Here is a 14,579-nt window from a genome sequence, read left to right as displayed (position 1 = left end):
ATTTTATCTTATGTGCTGTGGTATGCAGAAACTAAGACATCTATAAGGTTATTCAGTCTCTGCCAACTGGAAGATGTCATGCTACAGGGGGTCAGAATAGCCAAGCAAGCAACTGAAGCTATGCTAGGCCTGTAGGACAGTGGTCAAGCAACTCAAATTGTACTGGGCCTCTAACACACATAAAGCTGGCAAATAGTACTTTGTTATGTGCAGTCCACATATAGTAAATACTCCTTTAGGAGACAAAATCCAGAAGTGTTCATACTGGCCTATTAGATGTTCAAAGTCCTCAACACTCATATAAAATTAATAATGCTTAGCTCTTATATAGCACCTTTCATCTGTAAATCTCAAAGCGCTTTAGAAAGGTCAGTATCATCCCCATTTTACATATGGGAACACTGAGGTACAGAGAAGTGAAGTGACTTGTCCAAGGTCACTCAGTAGATCAGTGGCAGAGCCAGGAAGAGAACTCCATCCTATCTCCTGAATCCCAGTCTGGTGTATTATACACAAAGCCACACTGTCTCACTTCCAACACTGACATCTCTCCAGTGCCAGCCATGCCTGCCCCATCAGAGTCTTTATTCCCTAAATTCCTAATTGTATTAACTTTATAACAACAAACCCTCACTATATCTAATCAGTATTTGAACTTGTTAGTACATTTATTTTATAAAAAGCAGGTTGTTTATATAAAAATATCTCAGTCTGAGACTTAAATATTTAATTTTCTACTGTGAAATGCTTTCTTTCTGCCAGGTGAGAGGTGTTAACTTTGAAGCAGTTTTAAGGGTGGAAGAAGATGAAGCAAACTCCAAGAGAAATATTTCAAAAAGAGAAGTGGAAGATGACTTGGGTCTTAGTATGCTTATTGATTCCCAAAACAATCAATATATACTTACCAAGCCCAGGGATTCAACCATCCCTCGTGCTGACCACCATTTCATAAAGGTAAATTGTTATCAATTTATTTGGAGTTTTGTCTATTATGATCTAGTAAATGGAAAACTTCTCAAATTCCACCCTTCTTTCCCTTACCAGAAAATTAACATTGCACTTAGCTTGATCTTCCTGAAGATAAGGAAAACGATGTATTTTACATGTTCAGAACACTGTTATCGATACTTTTTTTTTTTTAAACAAATTTCTTCAGACAAGGCAAAGGCAAGAGTCTTCTTTCAGTCCTGTGTCCTGTACATACCAAGATTGTAGTTTAAAATAAAAAATTTCTTCAATCTGATAGAAGTTTTCCAGACCTATACTATCAGTTACTCTCATCATATAAGTATCTAGCAGAAGCACCAGATAAAATGGTCCAGATGTTTTGGTGTAAAGGTTCTCAGTCTTGCCCTTCTCTCCCAAACACACATCTTTGTGTTTCCTCCCTCGTAGTGAGTCGTTTCCCTTTCCTGAGGACTGTGAACTATTGCCTAAAAGGTTCTTAGAACATCCTCTTGTTCCAGGACTCTCAACCTTCAGATCAGTTTGCAGTTTCAGTGAATCTGTGGTGGTGCAGAATCTTTTGCAAGAAATACAAAACTCTGCTCTGTCTATTCACTTTCTGGTAGGAAACATAACACTACTTGGTTTTTCTCTAGCTAAATTATTGTTAGAAGAAGGAAATGGACAAAGAAAGGTGCAAAGATTTTCTGGTTTAGAGCTTGTAATATGAAAGATCCTGTGTCCTCTATTCCTGGGGCCTCCTCTTTTGGGATATGAGAGGGTAGTCCTAGACAGAATTCAGATGCAAACCTGCAGTCTTTTCTATACTTTTTCACTATAGACAACACTTAATATATCTACTGAAAGATTTTTGGCCATATCTTTGCCACATTTTTGGCCAGTCTTGAGATCAGTTGTCTGAAGACTTTGCTGCATGCTCCTGTGCCGTTCTCTCCAATGAGGAAGTGATTCCAGACTGAGGAATCAAAACATTGCAAAAATTAGAATGTTTACATGTAAATTATGTTTCTTCTTCGACTGCTGTTCCTGTGAGTGCTCCACTTCAAGTGTCGGTGCATCCCAGCGCCGTTCATCAGTGATTGACGATGCTGGGACACACCGACATCTGACGTGGAGCACCCACAGGGGGGCACAGCTCAAAGAACCTCAGTTACTGCACAGGGTGAGTAACCCTCTCTTTTGTATTTCTGTTCTCATTAGTATTGTAGATATTATTGCTTTGATATCCAGGGTTCTTTAGCATTCTTACTATTCATTTTGAACTTTTTTGCCACAGTTGGTTTGTTTTTCATTTGGAAATACGAGTTACTTCTGGCTGATACTTTTTATTATTATGGATTTAGCTCTTCCCTTAATACTTCTTTCTATTTTTCTCTGATGGAAGCTTCTTTTGGGATGGTCAAGAGAGACATGGCAGGATTAAAAGTCCTCAGAGCCAAAACTTTTTGGCATAATATGACTGTCTGATCTGTGTCTCAGATCTTTGTCAGACTTGTGTGCTGAGAGCAACTTTCCAGAGTTGTGTGTCTAATACACAGAAACATCAATTATAGGTTTAAAAAAATCTAGTTTTTTAATCACCTCAATTGCAAAAACAGACGGTCTATTACATTTTACAATACGAAAATCTATTCATCAGTTTCTTAATCTATAAGTGGCATTGATGATGCTTACCACATAAGAATTTTGAGGCTCAGTTCATTAATGTCTGTAATGTGCCTTGAACTCTGCAGATGGAAGATATTATATAAATTTATTTGTACATTGCCACTAAACTTTAATGATTGGGAATAGTCCTTAATTTCACCACAACTTCCTCATGACTTTTATATTAATAAATTAATCAATTTTATACACTAGGATATTGTGACTATAGGAATGTTATCTTTGCCATGCGGCTGGCTATGCACAATGATAGGATTGCCAACCATGTTTGGATATATCATTTGTGGAGTACTCTTGGGACCATCAGGACTAAACAGGATTAAGGTAAGAAAGAGAGTGAGATTCTTGTATTTTTTTATACCTGCCTTCATTTTTAGGGGTGCTTTAATAATTTTTAAAAGATTTACAGTATTGCCGATCTCCATTGCTCAAAAACCACGAGGCCCCAGAAAATCATAGAATTTTAAAGAGAATAAATCTGGTTTTCTTTTTATTTGCATTCTCACTTGAGCTCCTTTAGCATTCATTCATGTTTTCAAGTTTTTCTCCACCTCAGAAAGGAAAGGAACTTACTTTTTTAAAATGAAGGAAAGAGGGCGTTTTTTTCTCTAGGCCAGTTACAGTGAGAAACTGGTTCCCTGTGGAGTTGAAATAAAACGCTATTTTTCTGTATTATAGTTGCTCCAACTCAGGAGTTCTCCTGTGATCTATGCAGTGTTGTCATAGCCATGTTAGTCCCAGGATATTAGAAAGACAAGGCAGGTGAGGTGTAATATCTTTTATTGGACCAACGTTTTGGTGAGAGAGACAAGCTTTTGAACTTACACAGAGCTCTTCTTCAGGTCTTCTCCTGTGAACTGTCATGTTTCACCTGAGCATAAATAAACAAAAATTCACTAACCTAAAAATTGTTTCATACTATCTCCTGTGAGTGGACTGTAGGAGGAAGGGAAAGGGAGACCAAAGTCTAGTCTGAGGGGGCAGAGAGAACATCTCTCAGTTCCCCATAATCAGTGGTGTTCTCTATCCCCTATTTTCTATCCACCTCTCTTGCTGTGAACCTTATAATTGTTGAGAAGTATTAGGTGGTGGTGCTGTTACTGTGGGAAGAGAGGCACCTGTTTTCTCCGCTTTGCTGTCACTTTCTCCCTGCAGTGATAGGCAAAGAGGTGGCAGAGTGATCACAGAGATACAGCCAGAGGGCTTCTGAGTAGCAGGCAGAAGAGCACCAACTAGAGTCTAGCAAAGGGAATTACAGGTTGAGAAAATATTCTGCACTGCAGAGTAATATTATAGTAGCTAGACAGAGGCTCTCTCCCTTATGAAGACGTCGGAGATATGTTGTATCCTGTGGTGTGATTTAGGACTGCCTCTGGCTTCATGTACATTTAGTTCAGGAGACATCAATCCATATTCAACAAGTGCAACTAATAAGTATTGATTTACAATTTACCAAGTTCAGCCCTTTTAGAATATCTAATTTAAAAGTAATTCTGTCAAAATTATTACCAAAAACACCCTACATTTATTTACAAAAAACACAAGAGAAATCCACACAGTGTGAAATTCTTCTCTGTGCAAACAGGCGTTCCTAGGCCTGTTTCCCCAGCTATAAAATGGGGGAAATAAGCTGTGTAAAAATTGATCTGTGGAACTGTAATCAAAAGATCTCAAATGCTTTACAAGCAGTGAAGAAGTATTTAATGCAAACCACATGAAGATTGTTATGAATTCCTTTTATAGACAAAATATATTGAACATTTTTAGAATTCAAATCTTTATAGATGAAAATAAACTTTAGGGTAGTGTTTTCAAAAGTACTTGGCATTGGCTTAACTCAGCTCCCATTGACTTCAGTGACCATTTACATTTTCAGAATATAATGTGTCCACTAACTAATGGCAGTGGTCTCTTTACCTTTAAACTAATTTTAATTAAATTAGTCATACACTTGTCAGGTTCTAACAAAATTATATTAGTGCATTTCTTTATCATCAGATTATGATCTATTATATTATAACCTTCAGATGCTGAAGGATAATAATAACGTTACGGGTGGGATTTTCAGCAGTGCTCAACATTGGCCTCTGGAAACCTCAGTGCTCTGAAACTTTTCTTTGCTTTCTGCACAGTCACTGAATAAAATCTTTTAAAAAATCTGTGTTCTGTAATCAAACTCAGCATAAAATGTGTCACTGACTGTCTAGTTATCTCCCCCTTGCTTCATCTGTCACAGGTGTTCTGTAAACTGAAGTAACCTGTGCGGATGAAGCTGGAGAGGGAGTTTAGGGACCACTATAGCAATAGCAGGAAACAGAAGATTGTTTTAAGTCCCACCAAACTATCAATAAAGTGGTCTGTTGGAGGAACAACAAATTTGTCTTAAACTCAAGTTTTCATCTTCCTTCATGCATTCCTATAAGAATACAAACAAAAATCATTTCAGCCAATCTTAGCAAAACTCCACATGCAGACCAAGCATGCCAAGTTTCAGTTTCCAAGAGAGATTTTTGCCAAATCTATGAGGGATTGAAAATTGGCAAGGAGGTAAGTAAATTAATATGTGATTTTTTGTAAAAAAGATAATGTCTTTGTACTTACAGTAGAAACAGGCTTAAAATTTGACTGTTTAGTGATAAAGATCTTTTAGAACAGATCAGGGTTCTCTATAATTTTCATAGTGTATACCACATGGAAATAGAGAGGTTATCTTGTGGAGCACCACCTGTTTGCAATTGTACAGACCATCACTCCTGTTGTTCCCAGTCACATAACATCCCAATATCACTTTTCTAAGTAACTGCTGTAATTGCCACAAGGAAGTATTTATGTATTTTTAATTGTCTAATGTGAAATGTTTAGTCACTTGTGGAAAAAAAATATGCTGCCTACTTTTGCCCTTCATTTAATCTCTTCCTACCATCTGTTCTATTCTTCTCTCCCTTTGCTGCATCCTGCACATGCTCTCTGCCACTTAGTCCACTTGTCTTTGTCCTGCACTTGCTTCCCTGCTGGTTGGTTTCCTTCTCCTCTGGAGATGTTGCTAGCGACTTCATTATTTTTTTCCACTCTTCAGGACATTCCTCTCCTGTTGGTGGTTGATGGCTCCAGTACCTGAGGGGAGCTCTTGTTCCCTTTTCATCACTCCTTATGTAGCAGCAGCCCCTAGAAAGAGGCAGCTAGGATGGTTCCTTCTTGTTTGTAAGTGCTTTTACAGGCTTTAGGGTCATCTTTGTCAAAAAGAGCCTGGTCACTTACCTGTAGAAGTAGTTGTGAACGAAGAGAGCCAGCACCATATGACAACCAGTAAGTCCTCCACAGACCAGAGTTTGGGTACTGCTGGTGCAGAAACTGGTACATGTATCGTCCTATGTCTCATAGTATTGCATAGCTAAAATCGTAATGCAGATGTAATTGTATTATAGTAAACAGACTAGCACACTGAACATTTTATATTCTTCTTTTGCAGTCTATTGTACAAGTGGAGACATTAGGAGAGTTTGGTGTATTCTTCACACTGTTTCTAGTTGGTCTGGAGTTTTCCCCTGAAAAGCTAAGAAAGGTATTTTTTAAATAAAACTTCTGCATTTAAGATTTGATTGGTGATGATGAAGTTCTCAATTATATTTCAGCATTTAAACACCTGTTTCCAATATATCTTAATATAGTTTGACCAAGATTTTTACAAGTAAGAGAAATATCTCTGGTTCTTTCCTGGGAGTGAAGGAGGAGACAGGTGGAGGAGAAAGAATGCAAAGAAATGTTATCCTAGTGCCTATTTTAATATCCCTCTTGATTTTCCCAGAACAGTTCATGGAAATTTCCAGGAAATTAAGACACACATTTACTGCAGGACAATCTAACTATATTATATTGTGATGTTGAATCCAGTTGTTGAGGTGCAGACATCACACTGTTGTGAAGCAGGCATGTGTCCTGCAAGACTTAGTTAATGTATTAAACCCCATATGATGGGTTTACAACATAGTGTGCTGGATGAAAGATGTTGTTAGAGCCTGCTGGCCCTTGATTAGACACGTACCATAATATAAACTAATTTATATATTGTCAGACTTCAGTAAAAAAGGGACAAATATGTTAAAGAAGTTGACCTGTTAATATAGAGAATCAGGAACTGCAGCTGCTAAGGTTAAGATATATTAATTTTAATAATTGAAAACATATTGTTGCAAAATAAATTATTAAAACTAGTACAATAATACAAATTACAGTAATAGTTAAGCCATGCAAAATGTCTTTTATGTTTGTGTTAGATTGAAGTTGATAGTCAGTGAAATCACATAAAAATAGGTCTGTTTTACTGATATGTGGACAATTATATCGGTATCTCAGTTAAATGATAATATAAGTTATATTCACCAATCACTCATAAATTACAGAAGTTAAAGATGAAGACCTATTAAACCATATACTAGTCCATACCTTGCCATTGCTGGCTTAATCCATATCTGGTACAATATATTTTCTAGTGCTTTGTCTTGTCTAGTTTTAAATGACTTTGGGGATGGGGTTCTCTTAAAAACTGTTTCATAGCATAATAGTTCTCATGATTGGGAGGTTTTTCCTGATATTTAACTTATTTTCCTTTTCTTAATTTTATCCCATTCTAGTTATACTCCTTGCATCCTGTTAAATAATTAATTTGCCTACTTGGTGTTTGTGTAGTTCAATTTGTCAACAGTTATCATGTCAGGCCTTCTAGCCCTTTAATCATTTTTATTTCTCTTCTCCGAACTCCCTTCTGTTTGTCTAATGCGTCTAATGAAGTACCCAGCACTGGACATAGTCTGCCAAGTGCAGTCTCAGCAGAGTTGTGTAATGAGGGGCTATTACTTCTGTGATGTGGCTCTGCAATCCAAAATCACATTGATTTCTTTTACTACTCACTTGCATTGAAAACCAATGTAACATGCATCAATGAGAGAATAGCTCTCAAGTTATACAATACAAATCTAAGTGTGTGTTATCCTCAAGGTGTGGAAGATATCTTTGCAAGGACCCTGTTACATGACACTTCTGATGATTGCTTTTGGTTTACTATGGGGACACTTACTACAGATTAGACCAACACAGAGCGTCTTCATTTCTACTTGTTTATCCTTATCAAGCACACCCTTAGTATCCAGATTCCTTGTAGGGAGTGCTCGAGGAGATAAAGAAGGTAAGTGCAATTTAGATATGGATTGTCCCAATGACAGCACTGATTAAAAATGTCTGTAATAAATTCTCAAAATGGTTGAGCATCATACTGGTGACCTGATACAAAATAGAAAAAGAGCATTGCCAATACTATGTAATGTACTAACTCGATGGGGAGCCTGGAATACCAGGCATTGCTGCTTGCTAGTTTTGTGTGGTGTGCACAGGCCCACTTGCTCTAAAAGATCTATAAAAGTATCATAATAGATAATAACATCGTGTATTTATAAAGTGTCATGTTCTCTTTTATGACATCCCTCTGAAATGGAGTCCCACACTGATTTTAACCCTTTCAACCACCAGGTGATTTTTATGCTTATGCTAAATCACCAGATTAAGACTGCCACTACCAATCTGCCATGAGGGCAGAGAGGCCTGATACAATAACTTGCACCTTCTTTCTGCAGTCTGAGGCCAGCTAGTGTAGTCTTTCCCCCAAATACTTTTAGCTTCATATAGATGGATTTGCTATAGGAAAGATAATACAGCATTCTCAGTGAATAATTATTAGTTTTTGGTTAAGTGAATATCTAAGAAAATTATTAATTGAGAATTTCAAGGCTCTGAGCCTGAAAGTTTTCCTTAAATTATGCACTAATTCTACATTTTTCTAGATTTTTCCTTTCAGAAGAAATCCACTCCTGTTTCTACACACTTCACGTAGTGTAATTCTACTCTGAAAAGTGACTGTAAAAATGCCAATGTGGGAATTCCATGTTAATTATTTCCATGAATTATTTGCTCAGTTTACAAGTGAAAACATTTTTTTTTTTTTGTGCAACCTTGTTGTTATTAATGGGCTTGTTTAGGTGTAACTGATCGGAAATTAACAAACAATTCTGATACATAAGAAATAATAGAATCCAGCTCAATCTCTTAGTTGTAGGGGTTCCACAGTGCTAACAGGACTGAAAAGCAAACTTATTTTTATCACTAAAGAAGCAGATATAGTTCTGAATGCACACATGAAATAGATACAGAAAGTCAGAAGAGTTTTACCTAAACACATTTCAGAGGAGAAGCACCTTATGTAACAGCTTTTTACTTTCCCAAATAGTTAACAAGTTTCCCCTCAAAAGCTTTTTGCTCACCTCCTTTCTTCTTCCTGCAAAAGTTCTATAGTCACTAAGAAAGAAACTGCATATCTCCTTAATGGATACTGATTTAGATTATTCACACCAAATTGCATTAAACTTAAAAGAAATATTTTATGCATGCTATATCTATTCATCAGGCTACTGTGTCTACAGCATCTGGAGTAGTTTACAAAAATAGAAATGATATACCAAACAGTTGATCAGATGGCTTTAGCAAAATCTTATTTTTAATCCATGATAAATGCTTATAATTCTTTCCGTGTTTAGATTGCCATAACTGATAAAAAAGTATGAAGTATAACACTATTCCGTATCTTACTGGAGTACCTAACCGTCCCTTCAGTCAATGAAGAAATCTCTAGATAAATGATTACTACTAACATTGTTACAGTCTCAATGTTCCATCTCAATCAAGCTACATTTTTATCAGCTTCTTTTTCTGACAAACAGGTGATATTGACTACAGCAGTGTACTACTTGGCATGCTGGTAATGCAGGATGTACAGCTTGGTTTATTTATAGCTGTTATGCCAACCCTTATTCAAGCAGGAGCCAGCACATACTCCAGGTAAAGAGGTTTTAAAAATGTATTTCTGTATGTATTTTATTTGTCTCTGAAGAGGACCTCACTGTTTTGTAGCTTAAAAAATTTGCCCACCTGTAAGCCTATGTATCCATGTATGACTATGACAAAACTATATTTAGAATTTTTAATGTTGGCTTCTCAAAAGGTGGTCGTCCACTGCTATGTGCACCCTTTACATTGTTTATATGTACGATATTAAATCAGAAAACTCACCTTGCCTCACTCCAATATTTCAGGTAAAAACAAATGATGGGGGAAAAGTTATTCATTGCCATAAAATTGAACTCCTTCCATACCATCTCATTGTATCCCACAATCATTCTAATGAAATATAAGCCTGAGTAAATTATTGAGCTATATGCTGTGCCCTGAAGGTCAGCCAATACAGGCTGTGTTAGACCACAAAAGGATTAGATTCTAGACTTCAGCAGGAATTACTGGGTGCTCTGCATTTTTGATAATCAGGACATGTGTTGAGGTGCCTAAATATGAATTTAGGAAGCTAACTCTAGCAACCTGTTTTTGAAAATATTTGCCATTAGATTTTTCACTTGGGGGAAATTGGTTAAAGGCAAGAGAACAGGTAGAATAACATGCTTTCTTTTTTCTTTCCTAGCATTGTCATGGAAATATTGAGAATACTGATACTGATTGGCCAAATTCTCTTTTCTCTGGCTGCTGTTTTTCTTATATGTCTTGTTATAAAGACTTACCTCATAGGACCATATTATCGCAAGTTGCATGTGGAGAGTAAAGGGAATAAAGAAATCCTCGTTCTAGGAATATCTGCTTTCATCTTTCTTATGTTAACGGTAATCTTTTAAAACAATAAAGCATTTTTATATATGTTTGATGTACAATTTAATATGACATCAATACCAAAAAAGCTGTCACATTTAACCTTTATTACATATTTCCACAGTTCTGTAATTTGACATTTTAAAACCAAAAAAATTAAAACCCAAACTCAAATGCATGGATGATTAAAACATCTAGCACATGTTAAGTTCTACTTCAATATAACTGATAAATAGTGATTGATTAGGAGTTAAGGGTCAATAATTTTAATTTTATTTAACCTAGACAAAATCATATTGAACTTCAACAAATCATTTAAAAGTAAAATTGTTTGTGTAAATTATCACATTACTATATGGTGCAATTAAAGGTTTGTTAGTCCTCATTGCATGCCTCAATTTTCTGAAAGCTTAAAATCCTATTTCTGAGTGCAGAAAACTGCTTTTTTTGTTTGGGGCTTTTTTTTTTTTTTTTTAACAAATTTGAAAAATAATTTGAGGATGGGTTTTGAATTACTGAAATAAAGTAAACTGAACTTCTTTCTGTTACATTTGTTTTTAACATTACATTTGGTAAATCAGTAGTCTTTATTACAAATTATTTGTTTCTTTTTGTGTGGGGCCTTTTTTTTAACCAGACTTTTTTCTTTAAAGGCTATAATGGATCATTGAAGCCACTGTAGTTTCTCAGGACACATACCGCAAGCCAAATAATAAGTCCCTGAGAGACCTTAGGGGTATATTTTTCTTGTCCCAGTGTAATGTTTCCTATTCTACTCATCCTGTAGAGCGCTCTGTTTGAGAACAGAAAGTAGCTGTCCCCCATAATCTTTTACAAACTGAGTTTGAAGTAGCACTGATGTGGATTTGCAGAATCCGTTTATGGTTTTTGAATTTCTTCTGGTGTTACCATGCAAAGATTGTTGTTTCAGTTCTCCAAATTTATGCTTCAGGACTGATGATAAAAGTGAGAGGAGCATGTGGATGTGCTGTTTGTATTAATTTACCAAATAAAGTGAGCTTTTTAAAGCAAAAGGTTGGCACTAAAACATTTTAATGGGAGTAGATGCAGCATTAATGAAAACAAGTAAGTTCTGCAAAATGTGCCTAGAAGCTTTCAGATACATCCTGAGAAAATCTTGTCACTAGGACCTTGTCTACACTTGCGGCACCATGTAGGATACATATAGCTACACACCTAGTAGCTCCCTACTACCAGAGTCTTCACTGTGGTGTGGAAAAGCTCCAGCATGGTGGAGGCAGTGGTACTCTACACTGCTAAATATAGCGGTGTAGATGTGGGGGGCACTGCTTGTCAGATAGAGAGCCATGTAGGGTACATAGCCTAGGGTTCAGGCATGTAGGGTACTCTACTCGCCTAACCATGTCTCATCATCTACGCTGCTGATTATAGCCATGCTAGCTGGGTGTGCACTGTCTGTATTGTACACACTGCTCTAAGTGTAGACATACCTTGAGAGAGGACTTAAGTGTGCATGCCATCTTTTAATCTTTATAATTTAGGTCATGGAAGAAGTTAATTCACAATTAACCATTTCACAGACTTCTACTGTGTAATTTAGAAAAATGCCATTCCTGTGGAAGTGCTTGAGATTCCAATCCTTTTTTAAACAAGTGCCACAGATTGTTAGGTCATATAAGTAAGAAAAGAAACAACTTATTCATTGTTTCTTGTAGATATCCATTAACAAGCAGACATAATTTCTGTGAAGCACCCGTAATAGAAAGACAATAGAGGAATTTAAAACTAAGGGTAGAAATCTTTAAAAATCTGCTTAATCACACAAAAATAAGTTGATTTGTATAATAAGGGGTCATATTTTATTTGAAATGTGCCTCCATTAGAAACATTAACAGCAATTGTGTATATCTGAAGTATTGGTAAAAGAGGAGTGGTACTACACATACAACAGGATGTGTATTAGTGGATTTAAGCCATAAAAGAAAGTGGAATTCTTTTTCAGCACTTAAAGTGAAGTATGCAAAAGTAAACTATTGCCTTGAGTACTTTTGAATGAAAACTGATAGTTTTATTTCAGATATTTTTATTACTGTATCAAAAAGAAAGTCATTACAGAAATATATCAGATGCAGCATATTGACAGATCAGGTTGGAGGCTGGAGGGAGACGACAGGGTGTACCTCAAAATGCAGGTCTAGTCTGAAAAATGTGGTGAAAATGGCATTGTGTGGGTATCTATCTTTATTGTTTCTTAATTATTACCACACTACATGTGCTCAATTTAAAAGAAAAAAATCTTTTTACTTGTAATTGACAGTCTCGCAATCTCAGCTTGGATTCTGAAAATCAATTGTGATCTTTCCCACCATGCATGTTATCACCACTATTAAAGGCTCAGCAGACCAAATTAGGCCTTGGTGTGGAGACCTCTGTCCAGATGTTCATCCTTCCAGTAGTGGTGTCTGCTTTTCCTAATCTTATATGAATATCTTTGTTGCAGTTACCTTCAAATATCATCACACTCTCCAGATAGCAGATAAATTTCTACCCATCTGATTTCTTTTCCAACAACATACACCTTTGCATCTGTTGTCCATTTTCTTACCTTCATAATCTTGGGTTTTTCTGCATTTACTTTCAATCCAATTTTTGCTGCTTTTAATATTAATAATATTAATATTACCTAATTAGTAATAAAGAAGATTACAAGGATTCCGGCTAGGAATCTAACATTGATCTTTAAATAATCATCATTCTTTATTTTCAATTTCCTCTCTTTGCTGCCTCCCCCCAGCCATCCACATTGGGACACTGATTTATTTCATATTTGACAGTTGCGTGTTTTTGTCTGAAGGTATCAGAGTGAATTGAGTGCTTTAATAGAAACACTTTTAATGGGGTAGCTTGCTCAAATGAAGAATCCTTGTTTATTATGGTTTTATAAGATTGTTTTGTGAAATGGCCACAATTGTCAATGTTTGAAAACTTTTCTAGGGGCAAATCACCAAATAAGCTAGGAGTCTGAAGCTGCCATGCCTCCATCTGCCACAGAGTTGTATGGGCATTCTGGTGAATTTTAGTTTTTTAAAATAGATTCTTATCAGAAGTTCAAAACTTAAACCCTGTTTGTGATATATTTTTGTTTTTTTTTTCTTCTTCAATAAAACTGACAACTTTGAAAGGTTTGGGTTCTATGTAGCAATTCTTGATAGTGGGAGGTTAGCATTGCAGAAAACACTCAAGTTACAAGTGCCACAGTTGTGACTACAAGCTCTTGGGACCTGTTTGCAAAGCAGAACAGTACCATCTAGAAGGCACCCTCTCTCCTCCCACCCTCACCATCCCACTGCAGCTTGAGAGGTGGAAGGGGGGTTGTCTGGGATGACAGGAAGAAAAGATCCCCCTTATCCACCCCCATTTGGGATTAACGTAGCACCAGGTTTTTTGGGCCTTGTGGGGATAATGCTGGTTGCCTTTTTGAGGCTAGGAAGAAAAATTCCCTAAAATTGGCCTGGGCAGTGTCTGTTTTTGTCACTTTCCTTTCAGCAACCATAGATTAGGTTGTAAAATTAATTTTGTCGCAGTTTGGCAGGCACTGAGTTCAGGTGATTCTTCAGTGGGCGTCTAGTTTCCTGATTAACTGGAATTGGAAGCAGATTAGGAAAAGGCATCTCCTAGAGAAGGTGGGAAATGGGGTTGAGGCTCCTAATGACTGATTAAAGCTAGGGGACAATGCCCTCTTTCCTACCCCCTTAATCCTCTGATTTGAGGGGGAGGGAGGGGAAAGAGGATGATGGGGTCCCAGCAACATTGCTGGGATCTGATTAATGGGCAGCTCTCCACCAGGTGCTATGGATAATAAAGGAAGGATGACCTGCAGTGGATGAGTTATCAGATAGATCCCAGATGTATTACTTAATAAAGTTGTGGTCTAGTTAAATCCCATTCCTGATATTTTGTATTTCTTCCTGCAGTGTTAGCTGCTGTATGTGTGATACTAATACTGTGGGTTTTCCCCAGATGGAATAGTAGTAAATGTTTTGTAGGGCTGGGAGTTTTATAATATTGCTTTCAGTCTGGGAAGTAGACAAGAGAATGACAAAGCTAGCATTTTCAGCTGCTCTGATTACGTTTTTGCTCTGATTTACCTTCTCCTACAAGAAGTGGATAGATTGAGGATTTTATGTTGGGGGGAATAATAGGGTATTGTTTGGTGTGTAATTTCTAGTTGGTTACTGTGTTTATGCACTGCTGACTTGTAAACA

At 36.7% G+C, this 14,579-nt stretch overlaps 1 protein-coding gene across 1 annotated transcript in view; it reads left to right on the top strand.

Annotated features, from left to right (window-relative positions):
- The window catches only part of TMCO3 (transmembrane and coiled-coil domains 3), a 52,567-nt gene that overhangs the window by 20,093 nt on the left and 17,895 nt on the right, over nt 1-14,579 (top strand). The window contains exons 4-9 of the mRNA XM_067563651.1: nt 763-954; nt 2,827-2,955; nt 6,101-6,193; nt 7,627-7,813; nt 9,399-9,516; nt 10,151-10,346. Of these exons, the coding sequence (XP_067419752.1) occupies nt 763-954; nt 2,827-2,955; nt 6,101-6,193; nt 7,627-7,813; nt 9,399-9,516; nt 10,151-10,346 (915 nt within the window). The remainder of the gene's footprint in view (nt 1-762; nt 955-2,826; nt 2,956-6,100; nt 6,194-7,626; nt 7,814-9,398; nt 9,517-10,150; nt 10,347-14,579) is intronic.

The sequence above is a fragment of the Emydura macquarii genome, unplaced genomic scaffold (assembly GCF_026122565.2).
Source record: "Emydura macquarii macquarii isolate MOO-44397 ecotype Brisbane River unplaced genomic scaffold, CSIRO-AGI_Emac_v2 contig_2531, whole genome shotgun sequence".
Lineage (NCBI taxonomy): Eukaryota > Metazoa > Chordata > Testudines > Chelidae > Emydura > Emydura macquarii.
Note: the sequence above shows the minus strand (reverse complement) of the source record. Positions and strands in the feature narration are given on the sequence as shown.